This window comes from Clarias gariepinus, chromosome 23 (assembly GCF_024256425.1).
Source record: "Clarias gariepinus isolate MV-2021 ecotype Netherlands chromosome 23, CGAR_prim_01v2, whole genome shotgun sequence".
NCBI lineage: Eukaryota > Metazoa > Chordata > Actinopteri > Siluriformes > Clariidae > Clarias > Clarias gariepinus.
The window spans coordinates 19871631-19892286 of record NC_071122.1 but is presented as its reverse complement, the minus strand read 5'-3'; the positions used below and the strand labels follow the sequence as shown (position 1 = coordinate 19892286).

At 38.7% G+C, this 20656-nt stretch overlaps 1 protein-coding gene across 1 annotated transcript in view; it reads right to left on the bottom strand.

The window, feature by feature from the left end:
• cdh4 (cadherin 4, type 1, R-cadherin (retinal)) overlaps window positions 1-20656 on the bottom strand; it is a 266054-nt gene that overhangs the window by 45838 nt on the left and 199560 nt on the right. Inside the window, exons 7-8 of the mRNA XM_053483828.1 lie at window positions 17080-17224; window positions 1248-1420 (exon numbers count right to left, since the gene is read on the bottom strand). Of these exons, the coding sequence (XP_053339803.1) occupies window positions 1248-1420; window positions 17080-17224 (318 nt within the window). The remainder of the gene's footprint in view (window positions 1-1247; window positions 1421-17079; window positions 17225-20656) is intronic.

The window sequence follows — 20656 nt, the reverse complement described above, 5'->3', positions numbered from 1 at the left end:
GACTGGTATGTTTAGATGCTGTCTTCCCCACTCTCACTGATCACTACGGTGGAGTGTCTGGGTGCTTTACCTCTCAGATAGCCCTCATGTCTGAGTTTCCTTCTGGCCCTCCCTATCAGTTATGCTGTCATAGTCAGTCCTGCTGAAATCCCTGCTTGCAATCTGCACTAAATCTAAATTCTCCTTATACATCATGTGACTGTGACCCTACAGTACCTAACTTTTCTCTCTGTCTCTCCGTCGAGCTCCACATGTCGCTCCAGCGCTGCCAGTGATCCAGACCCCCTCTCCCCTCTGGACCTGTCTGACTCATCCTGATACAACGATTCTGGTTGGAGATGTGGTTACATGGAGGCCCCGTCTGTTTGGGATGCGTGTGGTGACTGGGGACGAGGCCACTTTACCATGAAGACGGGCCTGTCCTTGGCTGATGCAGACAGCTGTTCTCTGAGGACTCGTGCCTGCAGCCGCTCGATAGTTCAGGACTGGAATTTCCTACAAACAGTTTTGTACCCGAGCCTCCAATAGCAACCTGTACTTCATATTAACTTCAACACCTCTTCTGTTATACTAAACTTCCAGGATCTATACAGTACAGTATATTCTCAAAAGTAATTACCCTAACAAAAAAATGTATGACTGCAGATCAACCCCTGCTGTCCGTTATCACCCAGATGAGGATGTGTTCCTCTAAAGGTTTATTCCTATTTCCATCTTAGAGAGTTTTCCTCACCACCGTCGCCCTCGACTTGCTCATCTGATTATTTTGATAGAAATAAAATACACTATAATTGAATTGTTTTAGTATAACTAATAATGCAGCAAAATAATTCAGTAAGCGATGGTCATATAATGAACTCATTTTATGTGCCTGTGTTATATTTTAACCGAAGCCAGTAAGATTGCATGCTTCTAATCATCATTACTTTGATGAGCCTAATTGAAATACAGTACATGCAAAACACGTTTTTAGATTAATTACAGTCCTTCAGATGGACGTGTCTGCTACAGTAGACTGTTGGTGTTTACCCGCACTAGTCTCTGTGTATCTTTGTCTTGTTTCATATCCAGTCTATAATTATGAGCTGTGTTACTCCTGTATTGTTCCTATACTTGCAGTACATACAAACCATGGACTTTTACAGGCTCGTCACTTGGCGAGTGTATCCGACCATTGCTCATCCTGTGTGCTGGACTGAAATACCGTTAAACCAAGCCTTTGATAGAGAAAAACAAGAACGACGCACCTCTCTGTCCAGGCCTGCGGCGATGGTGCTGATCTCGCCCGTAGCCCCGTTGATGGTAAACATGTTGGGAATGGGGATGTGGGGACTCTGGTTCAGGATCCTGTAGTGCACTAGACCGTTGGGCATCGTGCTGTCGTCAGCGTCGATCGCGGTCACGCGCATCACCGACGTGCCTGCGGAGAGAATGTGAAAACATGCATGTTCTGTTGAATGAAATCACTGAGAACATGACTCATTCCATCGTCATGTCTTGTGAGATAGGAAAAGATTTTTAGACTCGAGTACCAACCATGAGCACACGTTAAATTGATTCAGAGTTGTAAAGTTTGTTAATAAGGACCTTATGGATAGGTCTCTGCTCGGCCCATTAACACACCAGACTTAATGATCCGGCGCTTGCCAGGTGTTCTTTTTCAATGCATACACAGCTATTTGAGCACGGCTCAATTGTGTGTGTGTGTGTGTGTGTGTGTGGGCAGTGTACATCATGGCCTTTAACCCCCAAAAGCATGATTATTGATTCTGACAAGCTTGTCACCCACCATCTCAAATGTGGGCGAGCAATTACCTGTTCCTGTGTGCACGTACACCCTGGAATAAACCTCGCTATTCCCCCCGATGTGGGCGAAATGTCACACGGTCGCTCTTCACCTTTACTAATTCCATTCTGTTGATGTCATGTTCCGGCAACTTGGTAGTTCTCTATCAGCGACCTGCTATTCTCCAGTCGCCTCGGAAAAAACCCTATCAGCAATCGCTCCTAATGGAACTCGCAAAACAATTTGCCAGGCGAGGTCGTCTAAACTTGTTGAAATGTTCGATCAACTGGAATCAAACTGGAGGAAAAATTGCGCAAAACTTTTTTTTAAGACCAACTTAATTCGGTCTCTTACAGACAAATTCAAATACATTTTTATTATTAAAAGTTAAAGTTTATTGGTATGGAATCTCTCTCAGTCATACCGGAGTGTTTAAATTCTTTCAAATTCACAAAGAACATTAGAAATCTCCAGCCATTCGAATGACGAAAATTATGAAGCTAACTTTGTATAAAAATGCTAAATTAGTAAAATCAATTACACTACAGTACTGTATATACTGAATAACTCACAGTTCACTCATAATATTGTGCACATATACCGTACTGTGTATCTTTACTGCAAATCATTAAGAATATTATATAACCAGTTTACACACACCTGAGGTGGAACATTTTAGTCTTGACACTTAATGCGGGGGTGGGGGGGAGGGGGGTTAATGGCCTGATGATGCTAAATAAAAATATATAAATAACTAAGTAAAGTCAAAGCCATTACGGGCCAAGTAAACCATGTTTTAGGACAAAAAGAGGAAGGAAGAGGAGAGGTGGGCAAAAAAAGTTGTCATCACTATGAGTGTACATACAGTACAGTTTACATAACATTAGAATTTCTTATTTATTATGAGATGTGCCCGTGACTTACTTTAAGTAGAATTTACAGTAATTGCACACTCATAAGCACGTTTTAAAAAATGTACAGCGACATCCGTTGAATTTTGAGATCAACTTATAATTTTTTTAAGGTTGAATTTATGACATTTTCCATTTAAATTTTGAAGTAGTGTAGTGTATCTTCTATTTTCATGGGCTGATTGCGATGAAACAAAGCCTATATGTTACCTTAAGCTTGGCCAAATATACCTGTGAAAACCCCATTCAAATTTGTTCCGTTTTTTTTTATGTGATGCGTGCACAAACAAACAGACAGACAGACAGACACAGACAGATTGACCAAAAAAATCCAAAAAAACGTCTTGCCGTGTGGGGGGGATTACTTTTTCACATAGGGCCAGAAGGGTTGGACACCTTTTTTCCTTTAATAAATGTAATCATTATTTAAATACAGCAAATTAGCTTAATGATCTCAAACATTAAAGTGTGATAAATATTATATAATTTTTAAATAATTTGTTTGTCCATGTTTTATCACATTTTAATTATAATTACTGTTACAAATATTTGTAAAGTGTTAGATTTGCCAGTTTGTAAGACTAACTTTATTTTCAAACACTTTATTTAATTCTTAATTACTTGGTCGAAGAGCTAGGCGATTTTGTGACCGTTTCTGTCTAAAAATATGGTATTCAAAATTTAACAGCATCCATAATTAATACAGGTAATTGCTGTTAACTTGTTGCCTGATATTAGATGAACCAAGCATAGACTGATAAACATGTTTTCACATTAACAATCTCAAAATATTTCGCTATGTCTAATTTGAAGCAAAGCGAGGTCACTATGCATCATTCAATCTGAAAAAAATAAAATCGCTCTGGCAGAAGAGAGGAGTGCTGGTGAAAAGAGAAATAGTGAGGTGGCAGAAAGGGGCGGGGCTTACAATGGGCTGGGCTTACAATACATGTGACTTAAATGAGAATGAGCAGATTTGAATCGATGTGACTGAGTGATCCCATTTACAATAGGATTTCATATCAGCACTAGGAACAGCTGCTCAAACACCTAAAGCGTAGCGTCTGTCTTTCTCCCTTCTTCTGTGCCTCAACCCATACAGCCGACTAACTGCTTGCTGTCCTCCAGAGCAGAATCCCAAACATGTTTTTGCTGAAATCTCATTCAATGTTTGAAATGAATGAGCGGTCTCAAAAATCCGACGGGTTTTAACCCTCGATGCCGCTAGCAAAGCAAAGACTTATCGATGTGTTGTTCAAGAGGACAGACGCGTCCACATCGGAGTCAGATAAAAGTCACTTGTAATTACAAATGTGAACCGTCATGAAACACAAATCTAATCTGACAAAAAAAAAAATCTGAATTGAACACACCGTTGGCTTAAGGTGTACCCTAAAAGTGAAAGTGGACTAAAGATCTCGTATCATTTATTGGACGAAATCAGGATTGATTTTTGCGTGAGATCAGATTCTTATTGGACTCATGTTGCAATTTATGCATCCCTGTTTTGGGACGCGTCATTTAGCTGGCAGCGGACGGGTAAAACCCATTCATGAAACTTGTAACTTTCTCGCAGCCCCGAGATTTGAACTCACAGCCGTCTGCTTAAATCTTCTGTGTGAAAACTCACTCAAGCCTGTAATAACACTTCTGAGCTGTTTGTGAGACGTGTGGCGCTGCTTCGGCAGATACGGATTTAGTGCTTTAATGAGTAACTACGTCTTCATGGGAGGCAGTGGATCTGTCGAAATTTGCTCGGAGATAGTGCCGTCATTTCCATGACAAAACACCTATGAAATGATAATCAAAGCTGAGGGGTCCGTTTCAAACATTTCTGAGCAGGATCTGACACTGAGCCAGAGGAGACAAGAGAACAAAGCCAGAGCATGAAAAACAATTATGGCCTCCTCTGATGGAGCTACATCAATATGAGCAACCAAAAAAGCAAAACTGAGAGCGAGAGAAGCAGGGAGGGAGGGAGGGAGGGAGGGGAGAGGAGCGCTTGATTGCCTGTCAGATTCGTACAAGCCATAAAAGAGAGTGACAGAAAGAGGGAGAGCTGAATCGGATGTCAAATGTCACTTTCAGTTTTCAATGAGTGGAATGCTGAACATGGATTATTCTCTCTGAGTGGGCAGGAGTTAAAACCATGCAGAAAAGGGAACCTCCGAGCGTTTAATTCAAAACTAATTCGGAAATGTAATTGCTTTTGGACTTAAATAGAGACGCTTAAAAGTAACCAGAAAGGAAACGGACAATCCAACACACAAAGCAGAATGAAACCGGACACAAATCAATTGGTGAAAAATGTGGGGGAAAATGTTTGCCTGGGACTAGATAGTGACCTGGAAAAAAAAGAAAAAAAAAGCTGGACTACAAGCAACAGGAAGTTTTTTTTTTTTGACTATATAAGAAAAGTTTTATTGGCTGTAAACTAATTTCATTTTAAAATGTAAACAAACAAACAAACAAACAGACAGATACTTTATTGATCACACTATTGAAAGATGGGTTGATACCAATGTTTAAAATAATAATTATTATATTTATTACACCTCCTGTGCCAGAGCAGATTTTGTGTAAAAAAAATAAATAAATAAATCTTTAAGCACTTCATTACACCATCTTTAACTAAAAACAAATTCAATCGTTTAAATGTATTAAACAAACCTTTATTGTAACATTCAGCTTCTTGCCGTGAAAAATAACCCAAAAATAAAAGCATTTTTTTGCCTCCTATACAGCACTCTACTTATACTAGAGGTGTGAGGCGACAGTGCTAACCACTACACCACCGTGCCGCCGGTAAAAGTGACTCGAAAAACAAAATAAAAAGTTCCTGCTTGTTGAAATGTCAACTGAATATGTCTTATAAACTGCATAGCGAGACACTGACATACTCCCGCACAGCTGCCTTTGTCTGACACATGCACATGCTGTTGTTGTTATGGGTGTTATCATAGACATACACTACCAGTCAAAAGTCTGGACACACCACCTAATTCCATGGTCGTTCTTGATTTTTATTTCTTTCGACATTGTAAAACCTTGCTGAAGGTGTTTAAAATATGCAATAATCTTCTTTAAACAGTTGACATTGAGATGTGTCCGTTACTTATTTTATTTAATAAGTAACAGATTTATTATTAAATTGGCTTAAAATGAAAACAACATACTGTAGAAAATGACGATTGGAATGGAATTATTTTTCGATCCCAAGCTCGTTTTCATTAAAGTACTACAAACAGATTTTCCCCTCTACTAATTGATTAATCGACTGATCCACTTTATTCTGGTCACGATAAATAAGGGTGAAGGTAAACCCCAGGAATACCAGGTGTAAGTGTAAGGACATCCTGTAAGCTGTTTATTTTCTCCACACAGGTGATTTTTATTATTATGTTCAGTGTGATGAATCCACGCGCTCCCACTGCGATGACCCCTGACGACCGTTCTAGTTCATCTAAGTTCACCACACGCCTCCGCACTTATTGTAAAAAATGTCTGCGCTCTTTTCCGTCATCATCTACCCACGGTAAATGTATGAGAAGTGTTCTTATGCGGAGTCCATCATTTCCGTCACATCCAGTTTTGTTTAGAAATATAACCTACATCAAACTCACAGCTCTCAAGTGGCTCAAATTGATGAGCTGCAAAAACCACTTAGGCATTCCTTAAAGCCAGCAGCAATGTCTGCACTATTTGAGGATGCTGTGTCCGGTCTTTACCCTTCTCCATCCTGTAAATCTCTCAGCGTGGGATTGTGCTGCTGCTACGGCTCCTTTGAGGACCATAATAAGGCAAATGGGCTCTCCTGCGAAAGGAGCCAGGGGCCGAGCCTCTCTCCACGTCCATTAAGCCAATTGAAACATCTTTGCGTCTGTTTTTCTATCCCGCTTGCTCTCATCCATCTTTCTCCCCCATTTTCCTCTTCTCCAGAGAGCAGTCGTGAAAGCGTAATGAAGCCCGTAGCTCTGCCGGTCTGGGGGGAAAAAAAAACGCTTAAACCTTCTCTCGTAATGTTTGCAAACTCACCACCCACCCCCACCACTCCACTTGCCATAGGAAAAATTGGGCACCCAAGTGCACTCTAGTACTTTTTTTTTTTTTTTTAATCCCAAGCAGCCAGCTTGGCTTTTTAACTTCAACAAGGCCTGAGAGGAACCCTGCTTAGAGGGTCATTTAGCAGATTGTGATAACAGCGTCTGGCCTGTGAGTCATGCCTCGGTAAAGTAAACATGGTGTTACAGCAAGGGCGGCTCAGCAAAGTGCAGGAAATGTGCGTAAAAAGTGTAGGAAAAGGTTACATACATCATACGGATCAGAAGTGGAGCATGATGACACTATCTGGATCTGGATGGTGCTCCAAATATTTGTATCTTTATCAAACCAGGGTTGGGGTTGGGGGGGGTTCAGATGGCGCCTCTTTTTTTGGGTGCGTGTTCTCCCCATGCTTGTTGTTTGTGGGTTCGTTCCTGGAACTTAGATATCAGTGTAGGTGTTTCAAAATTGTCCATAGCGTAGTTTCACTGTGTGTGAGTGTGTGTATTTGTGCGGTGCAGTACAATGCGTTGGGACTTTATCTAAAGTGAACCCCACCTCAAGTTCCCTGAGATACACTATACTGCCAAAAGTATTCACTCACCAATCCAAATCATTGAATTCAGGTCACATTGTGCCATGGTTACAGGTGTATAAAATCGAGCACCTGGGCATGCAGACCGCTTCTACAAACATTTGTGACAGAATGGTATGCACGCCCAGGTGCTCTGTTTGCCCAGGTGCTCTCAGGAGCTCAGTGAATTCCATTGTGGTACCGTGATAAGATGCTACGCCTTTACTTTCAACCGGATAATCTCTGAAAGTTTCTGGCAAGCTTTCATTAAAATAAAATTCTATTCATATCAGTATTTATATCCATTTATAAGACATCATGTTTCATTCTGTGTAATGTATTCTGGCCAATGTTTCAAAAAGGTATTGGGTGAAGAATTGTCCTACAGATCTAGCCATTAAGAACGCACATTTCAAGAAAAGGAATCTTGTGAGAATGCCCTTCATTACCTGTAGGGGGCAGTCATGTTTCAATCTAAAGTATTGGTGTCTACTGAAGCCGAAAATGTGTTATCTCTCTTAGGCGCCCATTGACAGCAAGCGAGAGAGCTCATAAACGTGTCGAGCTCAAACTGTAAATACTAATATGTATTTATTCTTCATTTTCTTCTCTCCTTCAATAATGATACTTCTTTAACTGCGCTTTCTCTATTCAGTATTGTTATTAGTAGTAGTAGTGCTCCAAATTTATTATTATTGTTATTATACTCATTACTATTGTAATGCAACCGCACGTGTGTGCAAAAAGACGAAGTACAACAAAGAATACAAAAATATATAATAAGTTAGCCTTAAACATTATTGTTTTATTGTGTTTATGCGCTTTAAATATACACTAAACAATAAACACTGTCTTGTGCAAAGTGAAAGTGAGTTGCGAGTCGAGTTTGATCAAAAGGCTGATAAACGCGTGCGCAGATATGAGCAGATTTATGCTACTCTCTGAATACAACACGAGAGCACGCAGAATCCCCGGGCTTTAAGTGCGCTTCCTCCATTTGTTAGTACTGTAGTACACACACACACACAAAAAAAATGCTGGGTTTCTGTAAACACATCGTTGGGTTGTTCATGCTGGGTCAAAATTCTGTGTTATTTCGGGTACTTTAATCACACTGTTGGGTTGCTTTTGTTATAAAAAACTAAAAGTGCTGCATAATTAAACTTAATGCAAAAAACGGAAAAAGAAATGTCTCCGTGTCCTCCTTTTTTGAATCTGTAATATTTAAATGAAATATATTTCGTGTATAGGCCTATATAATCATTTTTATTTATGGACAGTTGTAGTGTGTTTTATCTAGATTTAATCTCCAGACAATCCCCAGGCACTCTGAGCTCATGTACCCGCACATCTAAAATAATTTTATAAAATAATCCCCCCCCCCCCCAATAAATTTTTTTGTCTAAATATTTTTTTCTAAACTTGTGCTACTGTTGTTGTGCTGGGAGCTTTAGTTGCTCAGGTCTAGGCTCAACACTGTTATGTGGCAATAAAATGAAGTCAGCTGACAACCTGAATGTACTGAATGACCAGGTTATACAATCAATAGAGATTTACTTCTCTGATGCCTGGCAATATTCCAGGACTTGAACAATGAAAGCGTGGTTCCAGGAGCGAGAGGAATCATTTTCGCACATAAACTGGCGACCACATCGCACACCATAATGAAAGGTCGAACAAAACATCCCACATTTCTCATTCGATGCAATAACATTGCAGTGATGTTAATAAGCACTCTGTGGTTCTGTTACATAAGCATGAACAGCCTAATGGTGCTGGGTGAGTGTTAAAGCCTCAAGAGTTTTTTCTTTTCTTTTTTAATTTATGCAAATGTCTTAACTGCTTGCTATTAACTACTTTTCTTTTTTTCTGACTGATTTGCATAAAATGGCTAAAACACATAAAACACTTTTCTCTGGCACTTCAGTGTCAATTAAAAAACAAACAAAAAAAAAGAATACAAAAGATCAAAAAATAAATAAAAGCATAATAGATGTTTTGTGGGAGAGTTAATACCATGAAAGGTAAAAACAACATCATCCAGTAACTCCCACATACTGGAAAAAAGAAAATGAAATGTATATTTACTGTATATATCAATCATTATTTATATAGATGTCATATGTAGAAATATATATATATATATATATATATAAAATTCTTTTTTCATGTATACAGAGTACGTTAACCAAAAAAATGTATACACACTTCAGAAAATGAAAAATAGTACCGTACAGTAAGTCCTCGACTTTCAAACAAGTTCGGTTCAGGGAGCAGATTTATGAAGGTAAAACAGTAGCAAAACCCGAGAGCTTGCAAATTCGAATGTGAGAACTTGTAAAATGAATATTTGTATTTGTTAGTTGAAATTTGTACTCACAGCTCTGATGTGAAAAGCTGCATCTATCGATTTGCACACCTGTGTTTTGAATTCGAAGTTGCAGATTAACAGGCACAATTGTGTACTACATATTTATCTTTGCGCTTTACTTCAGTTTCGCTGTACAACCACAAGTCGGCGCTCACAACCTCTCAGATCTGGCAGTACAACCTCAAATCCCGGCGCTCTGACTTTTGCTACTCATTTTGCGATATTCCTGTAGCAAAACTGACTTGTGCACTTATAAACGCGGGGGCGGGGCTGGGGTGGAAATGAAGTCATTTTATTGGTCGATGCCTCACTAATGAACAACGCCAGCCACAATGCAAACATTTGTATGCATATGTATCAGCTATTTTGTTTTTAAACGCTTGGAATTTTTTTTTATTAACTATCATTAGTTTTACTGGATTTTATATACCAGTAAAAGCGCAGCAATGTCGTTTAATTGGTTGGCATAGACGACCACCACCACCAAAACGGCGCGAGCGGCTCTGTGTAGTCTGTGATGTCATCGCGCACAAAACGTCCCACTTCATTGGCTGGCTTCAACCAATTAAATGTTCATTAGTGAGGCATTGACCAATAAAATGACTTCATTTCCACCCCAGCCCCGCCCCCGCGTTTACAAGTGCACAAGTCAGTTTTGCTACAGGAATATCGCAAAATGAGTAGCAAAAGTCAGAGCGCCGGGATTCGAGGTTGTACTGCCAGATCTGAGAGGTTGTGAGAGCGGACATGTGGTTGTACAGCGAAACTGAAGTAAAGCGCAAAGATAAATGTGTAGTACACAATTGTGCCTGTTAATCTGCAACTTCGAATTCAAAACACAGGTGTGCAAATCGATAGATGCAGCTTTTCACATCAGAGCTGTGAGTACAAATTTCAACTTACAAATACAAATATTCATTTTACAAGTTCTCACATTCGAATTTGCAAGCTCTCGGGTTTTGCTACTGTTTTACCTTCATACAGATTTGTTGGTCGGGTTTGTTTGTAAGTCTGGCAAAGTGAGTCTTGTAAACCTTTGACACAAATATACAATGTAAAGCATAAAAAAATAAACACACAGGCTAGGCGTTTTAGTTATGCGTTATACTCTTGAAGCCATTTTGTCTTAGAGCTGTATTGGACTTCCGAAATTAGGATTATTCACCATCGTGACAGCTTAGCAGAACTGCTACTTCCGCGATTTGTTCACATCTACGAATGTTAGTAGATCCGTGGTCTATTCATATCTGCTGAAATTCATAACTTAAATGTTCGGAAGTCAGTAACTTACTGTATATTATTTTAATATAATATTAGCAATATTATCATACTATTATCATATACTGTATGTCAATATATAGTGTATAGCAATAAAGTTAGTATTAAAATGTATTACGTTTTTCTTTTCCTGAAGTGTGTATACATTTCTTTGGCTGACTGATGTTTAATGATTTATTTTCTACATTCTACAACAATACAGAAGATTTTAAGTTATGAAATAAATACAGTCAGGTGCTATTTTAAGACATGAAAGTTTTGTGTTCAGAAACAGTTCTTGCAAGATTAGTTAGGTGCGTTTGCAAAACTAATCAAGCTCCCTGATGAAACTGGATCTCATGAAGACCTTACCAGGAAATCAAGACCAAAACTTACCTCTGCTGCAGAGGAGAAGTTCATTTAGAGTCACCAGCCTCAGATTAGAAGATAAGTAGCACTGGTGCTGTATATCACAACAGTACTGTACTTAAATTTGTGCCAAGTCTGGATCATGACTTGGCCTTGATTTGAGGTAAACTGGATTAGCCAGTACAGTAATTCGGTGATTGCTTATGTGTAGGCTAGGAGAGGTGAGATTCCCAATGGGAGCCATGATCCACAGAAAAAAAAAAAAATAGAAATCCCTGAAAAGAGGCATTTAGACCTACATTCCAGTGATGGATCATGGAGATAATTGGATATACATGTGCGAAAAGTGATAAGCCCTGTTCCCAACATGCTCTGCTTTCACCGTGGTGTCTTTACCTCCAAGAGAATTTGATATGATTGTGTTAGTTAAGCCGCTTTCCAATGAATCCTTTGAGGGATTCAGATTACGTAAATGAACAGAGAAGATAAGGTTTTGACGAAACCACATCACAGGTCGTGCTTGCCTTTTCATTTGTTTCTCACATTTTCTCTTAAAACATATAAAAAAGCTTGATTGCAGTCATGTCACTTTTTTTTTTTTTTTTTTTTTTTGGTTGGTTACAGAAGCACAACGAGGGACACAACCTCAAGAAAAGCAGCGATGATTTTTCCAGGCTAATTGTCTGAAGCGGTCAGCATGCTGCAGGTACATGTTCTATTGGAGAGGACAAAAGCTTATTTTCTTTTTCATTCATACTCCTGGTTTAGAAATCCCCAGGGGGCAAAGTTTTCAGATACGGTCAAATCTATGAAGGCAGAAAGGTTCTCACGACATCCTACTTCTGAGGCCTGACCTGACACAATGTTCAGTTTGACTAGACCCTCTGCTGTTCTCGTCTGACAGCCAGTCTGTGACCTCAAAGTAAACAGCATGGGGAACAACGACAGCCAAAATAAGCTGCACATTTATGAGAATGAGAAAACCTGACAGGGGGCGTGATGAGGAGCGGTCTGGATTTAGAAGATAAAAAGATCATCATCATCATCATTATCATCATCATTATTAGTGTGCCAGCATTGTTATTGTCACTGTCTTTTATTTGATGAGGGCAGGCCTAATTACTCGGTTTGTGTGTGTATAAAAAAACAAAGTAAATAAAAATTCAGTTTATAAATTATGATTTAATTTTTTAAGGGAAAAAAACTCCCCAAATTTGAAAAAGTTGCTAAATCATAAATAAACTGTGATTAACCACATTATTTGGAAAGTTGAGTTAAGGCCAGTTATTAGGATTTGGGGGGCAATTAATTTTTTCACATAGAGCCGATCTTTTCCCCCTTAATAAATGAAATAATAATTTTTATTAAAAAAATAATAATTACTCTCGGGCTATATTTGGGTGATATTAAAATTTTAAATAAAAAAAATCAAAAAGGGGCAAATACTTTGTCATGGCACTATATATCAGTGTACAGTATATATACAGTACTGTATATAGAAGTGTATATCTCCTATTACAGCATTACAAATGCATTATACGTCCTGTTATCACTTACGTTACAGCAGCCATAGTTACCTGTACCTTCACCAGCCCTTTCCTTTCTCACTCTTAAAGTTCAAAAGAAAAAAAATGCGTCTTATAAAATTAATGAAAAACCACAAATGATAAACCCTTCTCTCCTGAAGACATTTCCGTGCTTGGAACCATTACAAAGTGCTGACACGACATCGAGCGTTAAACATCTCCTAACAGCAAATTTCTCAGAGGGTTTTCTTTGTTAAACACCAACACATATTAAACATCTGCCATAAAATCGCTGTGTATGAGCTGTTACTATAGCAACAACGATGTACAGTATTAGAAGGAGTGCACTGGTACAAAGCTGTGAACCAGAACTCTTAACTAACGGTCACAGAACTGAATCAACACCTTAATTACTCAACATCTGATCCGAGGATTTTACAATGTTGTAAAGTAATGATGTAAATTCCTACATGAGATCAGATGCTCTTCATGTTAAAACAGCACGTAGTAACCAGATGAAATAAAGCACACTTAATAAGCATGTGCCAGTGTTTCCCACAGGTCTGAAATATACTTGGTGGTAGAGAATAGCACTTTGATTTACACACGCTACACTTAAACACTTTTTTATGGTTATTTTCGGTTGTTTCTATAACCAAAGTACATCGGCATAAGAACTTCCCAGTTTTTTCCTTAAGTACTGAAAGCATTTTTGCCGCCAGAACCGTGCCGAACCGCGCCTATGGGAGTTGATAAAAATTTGTTCACGTCAGTGTAAAGCCAAGTGAAGCAAGTTTGCGGTTATTTTTCCGCATGTTTTTTTATTTTCATTACGTAAAGACATAGCACCAAGGGTCTCAAGAATATTAGCAAGGATGGTAGGAAAAAAAAGAAAAAGAAAAAAAAGAGAGCCACTTTCAGTTCCGTTTTTTAAAGCAGCCGGTGGGAAGAGGATAAATTAGGGTTAGGTGAGGTTTAATGTCTATTTATTTCATATTTTACTTCATTTACATGTCTTCTAAATGTTTAGATTGTTCCTTATATGCTAAAATATATAATATAATATAACTATAATGATATAATTATAGGAAATTGATATTATTGGTAATATTTTTAGGTGGCTGAAACTCATTCATGTCTGCATTTACATTATTTCCTATTTCACCGTATGAACGGCCGCCTAAGAATACTCTACGTACGGAAAACACTGAGGCGTGTGTGTGTGTGTGTGTGTGTGTGTGCGTATTTGTACAGCATATATACATAGAGATGATTACGTTTAATCATTTTAATGAAATGTGGTGTTTACAATAACACTCCTTTGAAGATACACAAGAAAGATACTTTCATGTTTTTCACTCTAACATACAGCGTTTACTCTGAGACCTCACTCAGACAGATGTCCACTAATGTTAGTTAGACACAGGTGGACTCCAATCAAGTTCTAGAAGGACCACTCATAGGAGCAGGATGCACCAAAGCTCGATCGCACATGTCACAATAAAGGGTCTAAGTACTTTAAATTGGATATATCAGTTTTTATTTTGTATATACATACAGTACTTTGCAAAAGTCCTAAATAAATTAGAGAACAATATGTCTCCAAAAACAAGTAAAAACCTATGTGCTTTTTGTTGCTGTTGGTCTGAAAAGTGCTCTTTTACATAACATTCTGTTTTCTTTTCTGGCCTACAGATATTTTCCTGTAAGATTATTATTATAATTTTTTGCTGGAACACTAATGTTCGGAACCCAGAAAAACACTTAATGAAGTCATGTCCAAAAAACAAAACAAAACAACACAGGGTGCCTAAGACTGTTCACGATACTGTGCGCACACACACAGACACACTGTATGCATATACTGTACAGTATGTTTGTAGTCCATGCACATCTTTTGCTATTTATTGTCCTCATTAGAATCATTATGACACACAAAAGAAAAATCACAAGTAAATAACCTGAACTGAGTTAATTAATCTATAATTTCTTAATATAATATTACAATAATCCATTTTTAAGATTACTAAACATATTTCTGGCCACGTTTTCTAGAAGCGACATTATCAGCCAATTGCACAAGAACATTAACACTTACAACAGTAAACAGTAAACTATATCTTTTATATCCTTTACATTTTATGTATGTCCATGCATTTATCTTATCATCTTATCATTTTATTATATTTATGTTTTAATAAAGAAATAACTGATCACTTTGGCTAGATTCAAGATGTTTCATTTGTAAATTTGTTCCCGTAACTAATATTATCTAATGCACTTGATCAGCCCTGACCTACAGTACAGTATAAACACACCATAAGTAACAGTGGTAACCGAGTAATTACCACTTGCATTTTTAAATAATAATAAGAAAAATTAATTATACATTCCACATTCATTCATTCCACCTATTATTTGCATTTAAATTCATTTTTGTCTGACACATTGCTTATATCTTGAAAACTTGTATATTGTGTTAAATCTTCTTATAGTTAAATATTTATTTATTTATTGCCTCTTTTCTATTTTTATAATTCTCGTTATTTCTTCTTGTTAAATATTATATAAAATTTTTGAGGTCACTGGCGGTCGTGTAAGCATTTCAGTGCATATCGTACTGTGTATGACTGTGTATGTGACAAATAAAATTAGAATTTGAATTAATAATAATAATAATAATAATAATAATAATAATAATAAATCACATGCATTAACCAATGTTCATACCGTCAATGAGCACAATTTAAGCCCCATGATAAACAATGGAAAGACAACTAAGGCTAAAGTCTGAAACAGCTTTTAATATCTACACCTGCAGATCTTTAGGGACATGGGCTAAGAAAATAGGTACGAAAAACATTCTGTTAAAGAAAGAAAAAAATAATATCCATTAAAGGAAAAGAACAAATCGGGACATTGGAAGGGAAAAAAAATCGATACCATGTGACTTATACGTACTTCTGGGTCAGTCTTCCAGCGCCAAAATACGGAAGAGGGCAAATAATATGTCAGTACAATGTTGGGTTAAAGAAATGTTAGTGCACTTCACTGACCTAGAAACATTTCTTTTTTTTGTAAACAACTGTTTATTGCATTTTTCTTTTTCTAGATGAAGTAGAAAAAAACAATACAAAACAAACACAAACAAAAAGAAACAGCAACCACCCAAACCAACCCAAACGCACCCAACACAACCATGGTAGATTTCAAAAAGACCAGAATATATGCTCTATAATAAGAGATGAAATACGAAAAAGGAAGAACTAAATCAAAAATAAAAATAAACAATAAAAAAATAATAATAATAATAGATTAATAAAAACAGGTAAATAAATAAATAATAAGCAATGATAATAAAATAATAGCAATAAGCAATAATAATAATAAAATAACACAACATAAACTCAAAGTTTTCATACTAGATCCATGTATACGAGAAGCTGAAAGTTCCATTGATACTGTATAATGTCCAACAAGTACAAAGCTCACGCTCATCTGTCCATTGTACTGTATGAGGAGGATTCCAGCGGTTGACTAACAGTTTTTCTGCCGCTATAATGGCAGCTAATAGTAAACTGGAGACGGTGATATTCCCGAAATCAAATCTATAATAAAGCTAAAAACACTGCTGAGGTCAAGAGGAATACCACAGGGCACCATACCGCTCATGAAACAGGACATGATGCGCTATAATAAATATTATTGAAAGTTATTTATTACAAATGTTAATCTACAGGACGCTCGACACTCAAAACCTCAACACGACACTGAATAAAATCCCCTGACGTAACTGGACGACTGACCCGGTTTGAGTCACATGGTCTTGTTTTTTCTTCCCCTCAACCATGTCCCTTTTCAAGGCTCCTAATGCATTAGATTTCAATAAGTTATCAAGAGTCAGAAGCGTGCTGCAATCAAACTTTTGTTGTGTTGACCTGTCTGTCACAGAGCACTAAAGATGTTATTTGTTGTAATAAACAAACAGCAATCAGGACATCACTTTATTCACGTTGATGTTTATAGATTGCTAATGTTAACTAATGAAGTAAATAATGTTATTTTAAAGAATCTTAATGCAATGCATTACCATAATCATTACCCTCATCACCATTATCTCTCTCAGTCTCAGCACACACACACACACACACACACATATGACATCACCAACACTGGCTCTGTCCACATCCTGATCAATATAAAGTATCATCATCATCATCATCATCATCATGATTGTCCCGTACCTGGTTTGGAGACTTCGGGAACAGATCCGTTATAGACCTGGTTCTGGAACTCGGGTCTGTTGTCGTTCATGTCGATCACGTAAATGTACAGATCGATCGGAGGTTCCATCTGGTTCCCGTTGACGTCCACCGCGTGAGCTCTCAGCTGCAGAAAGGAGTGAGATGCGGTTGAATACACCTCTATGCCATGTCTATACCATCTCATTTATAAACACCACCGTCTAATTCTAATGCCGGATCTGCAAATTCATTATAAAACAATCTCCTGTTGGTACAACGTGACAGTGTGTGTGTGTGTGTGTGTGTGTGTGCCTTCATTTTGACGGCATGTGATGCTCTTTAATTTCTGATTCTATTAGGAATGTCTCGGCATGCAGTGTGTGAGGCTGTCAGAGAGTGGAAAGGAGCAGAATGACACACACACACACACACACACACACGCACACTTACACACAGTTTATTTCGCAGTCATTTATTTTAGTCTGGATCCTGAAAGCATCTTGCTTGGTACAGCATATACGCATCGCTCTACTCGTACTATTGTGTGTCAGAGAAAACATTCACAGAGTGAGAGAGAGAGAGAGAGAGAGAGAGAGAGAATAAAAACAAAGACAGTAAAAAAGCCTGAGAGAAAGAAAAAAATAGGGAGCCATACAACATTCTGATGGACGGACATACAGAGAGAGAGAGAGAGAGAGAGAGAGAGAGAGAGAGAGAGAGAGAGAGCGCATGAGGACAGACAGTGACAAAGACAGAGAAGGAAGGAGAAAGGGAAGAATAGAGAGTCGCATACAGTACAACATACTGATGGACGTGCAGGGAAAGAGACAGAGAGAATGTGAAAGTGAGACAGAGAGAAAGAGATAGAGAGACAAAACATACAGATGGACATACAGGACAGAGAAAGAGCCAGAGAGAGAGATGAAAACAGACAGAGTATAAGAGACAGTGATAGAGAGAGACACATAAAACATACAGCTGTCAAAGTGAAAGTGAGACAGAAAGAATAAAAGAAAGAGAAAAAGACAAAGACAGATAGAGAGACAAAACATACAAAAAGATGGACATAAAAAGAAAGAGCCAGAAAAAAAGGGAGAGACCCAGAAAGACAAACAGAGCAAGAGAGAGAAGGAGAGACAGATAGACATAAAGCATACAGGTGGACAAACAGTGAAAGTGAGACAGAGAGAATGGAAGACAGATGGAGAGACAAAACATATAAAAAGATGAACATAAAAAGAGAGAGTCAGAGAGAAAGAGAGAGACCCAGAAAGATAACGAGTGAGAGAGAGACAGAGAGAGACAGAGAGACATCAAACATACAGGTTGACAAACAGAGAAAGATACAGAAAGAGACAGAGACACACACAGACACATTGCCAAAGACATCATAATAGGAACTCAGCAGTGATCAGACATGGAGAGAATGCTGTGTGTGTGTGTGTGTGTGTGTGTGTATGTGTCTGACACATGCAAGTGTGTTGATCTGATGTGATGTGATGTGATCTGATCTGTGTATCTTTAATCTCTGGACCCCCAGTGCGTGACTTTATGCTATCATTAATATGCTGGACAGAAGATCAGGGACAGCGTGTGTGTGTGTGTGTGTGTGTGTGTGTGTGTGTGTGTGTGTGTGTGTGTGTGTGTGTGTGCGCGTGTGCGTGTTGGGGGGTTTAGTGTAAAATCCTCCAGCAGGAGAGAAACAGAGTGAGCGCATTCTACTGTAGAAATCACATGCATCGTTTCTCAGACCGAGGGACACCACCCACCTCTGTCGGGTCATGCTGTTACTGGAAGATAATCAACAACAGGATCACTCGCTCGTCGTCATTACCCCTTTATCCTGTATTCAGGGTCGGGGGGCGGGGTTAATGGGGGGGAGGGGCGGGGTTAATGGGGGGGGGGGGTGCCTGGAGTCTTTCCCAGGAGACCACGAGGGAGGGTATACCCTGGACAGGGTGCTAATTCATTGCAGGGCACACAGGCATACACTCACTTACACACTACTGGCAATTCGTCAACGCCAATAAGCTTAATCTGCAGGTCTTTGAACTGTGGGAGGAAACCGAAGTACCCAGAGGAAACCCACCAAACACGGAGAAAACTCCATGCACACAGGAATAGGAATTGAGCCTGGCCAGAAATCGAACCGGGACTCTGGAGGTGAAAGGCGCCTTGTGCTCGTTACAGTGAGATGCTTATTGAAGTGCTGATGTCTAAACTTCGGATTAAATCACCTGTTTGATCCCCTGAAAGCAGCCCTACAAGGACGAAGATCCACTTCTGATGAAGAAGTGAAGACAGCCGTGCATCGTGGCTCGCAGCTCAACCATGAACATTTTCAATGATGGAACACCAGAGCTTGTTAACTGATGTACAAAGTGTATTGAAAAGCACGAAAGTTATTTATTTGTCTTTTCTAAAAGTTAATTAAAATAAATTCTACAGTCAGCGTGCGGATCATTTTTGACTCACCCTCGAGTACTTTAACTCTTCTGGCTCAAAAAAAGAAAAAATCAACAACACTTATTTACAAGTGTTTACAGCAGCAGTGGCGACGCAGGATGCAAATTTTCCTCCCGTGTTCGGTCTCGATAATGGCGAAATTATTCACGTAATCTTTGGTCATTTATAAAAGAAGGGCTTTCGGTACAGCTTATGGTTTCCTAAAAGCATGAGAGAGAGAGAGAGAGAGAGAGAGAGAGACAAGCTGCTCAAGTCAACCCTGAAGCTGAAGCCTGATCTCACCGAGACCTCATTTCAGTAAAATTCCTGCAGTCACTTCCAAAAACACTTCTGGCACTTTAGCAGATAGCAAATGCGGCGCTAGTCATTTTAAGTTGTGCCCGCCAGCGTCAGAACAAGACTGTTTATACGCTCAGTGTGTGTGTGTTTGGAATGTTTGTTCAATTTACATCATGTTCAAGAATTTTTCGGTCCAAATTCCCATTTCTCTTACAGTACAGCATGAATCCCAGACTGACCTCGTGGTCTGACCGTCTTCGTTTATCGACTCGAGACATTAAGATGAAACGTTCAGTAAATAAAGTACATCTGTTTAATTGTAGGTTAGCGCAAATATCCAATTAGCCAATCACATGGCAGCAACTTAATGCCTTTAGGCGTGTAGACATGGTGAAGATCATCTGCTCATCAGGATGAGAAAAATGTGATTTTAGTGACTTTGAACGTGGAATGGTTGTTAATGCCAGACGGGCTGGTGTGAGTATTTTTGAAACTGCTGATCTACTTGAATTTTCACTCAACCATCTCTAGGGTGTACAGAGAATGTTCACAGTGCCAGTGAAAATGCCTTGTAGATGCCAGGGTTCAGAGGAGAACATTCAGTCTGGTTCGAGCTGATAGAAAGGCAACAGTAACTCAAATACCATCCTGTTACAACTGTTGAAGAACATCTCTAAACGCATAACATGTTGAACCTTGAAGAAGATGGGCTACACCAGCAGAAGACCAGATCGGGTGCTGTTAAGAACAGGAAACTGAGGCAGTAATTCACATGAGCTCACCAAAATTGAACAATGGAAGACTGGAAAAATGTGGCCTGGTCTGATAAATC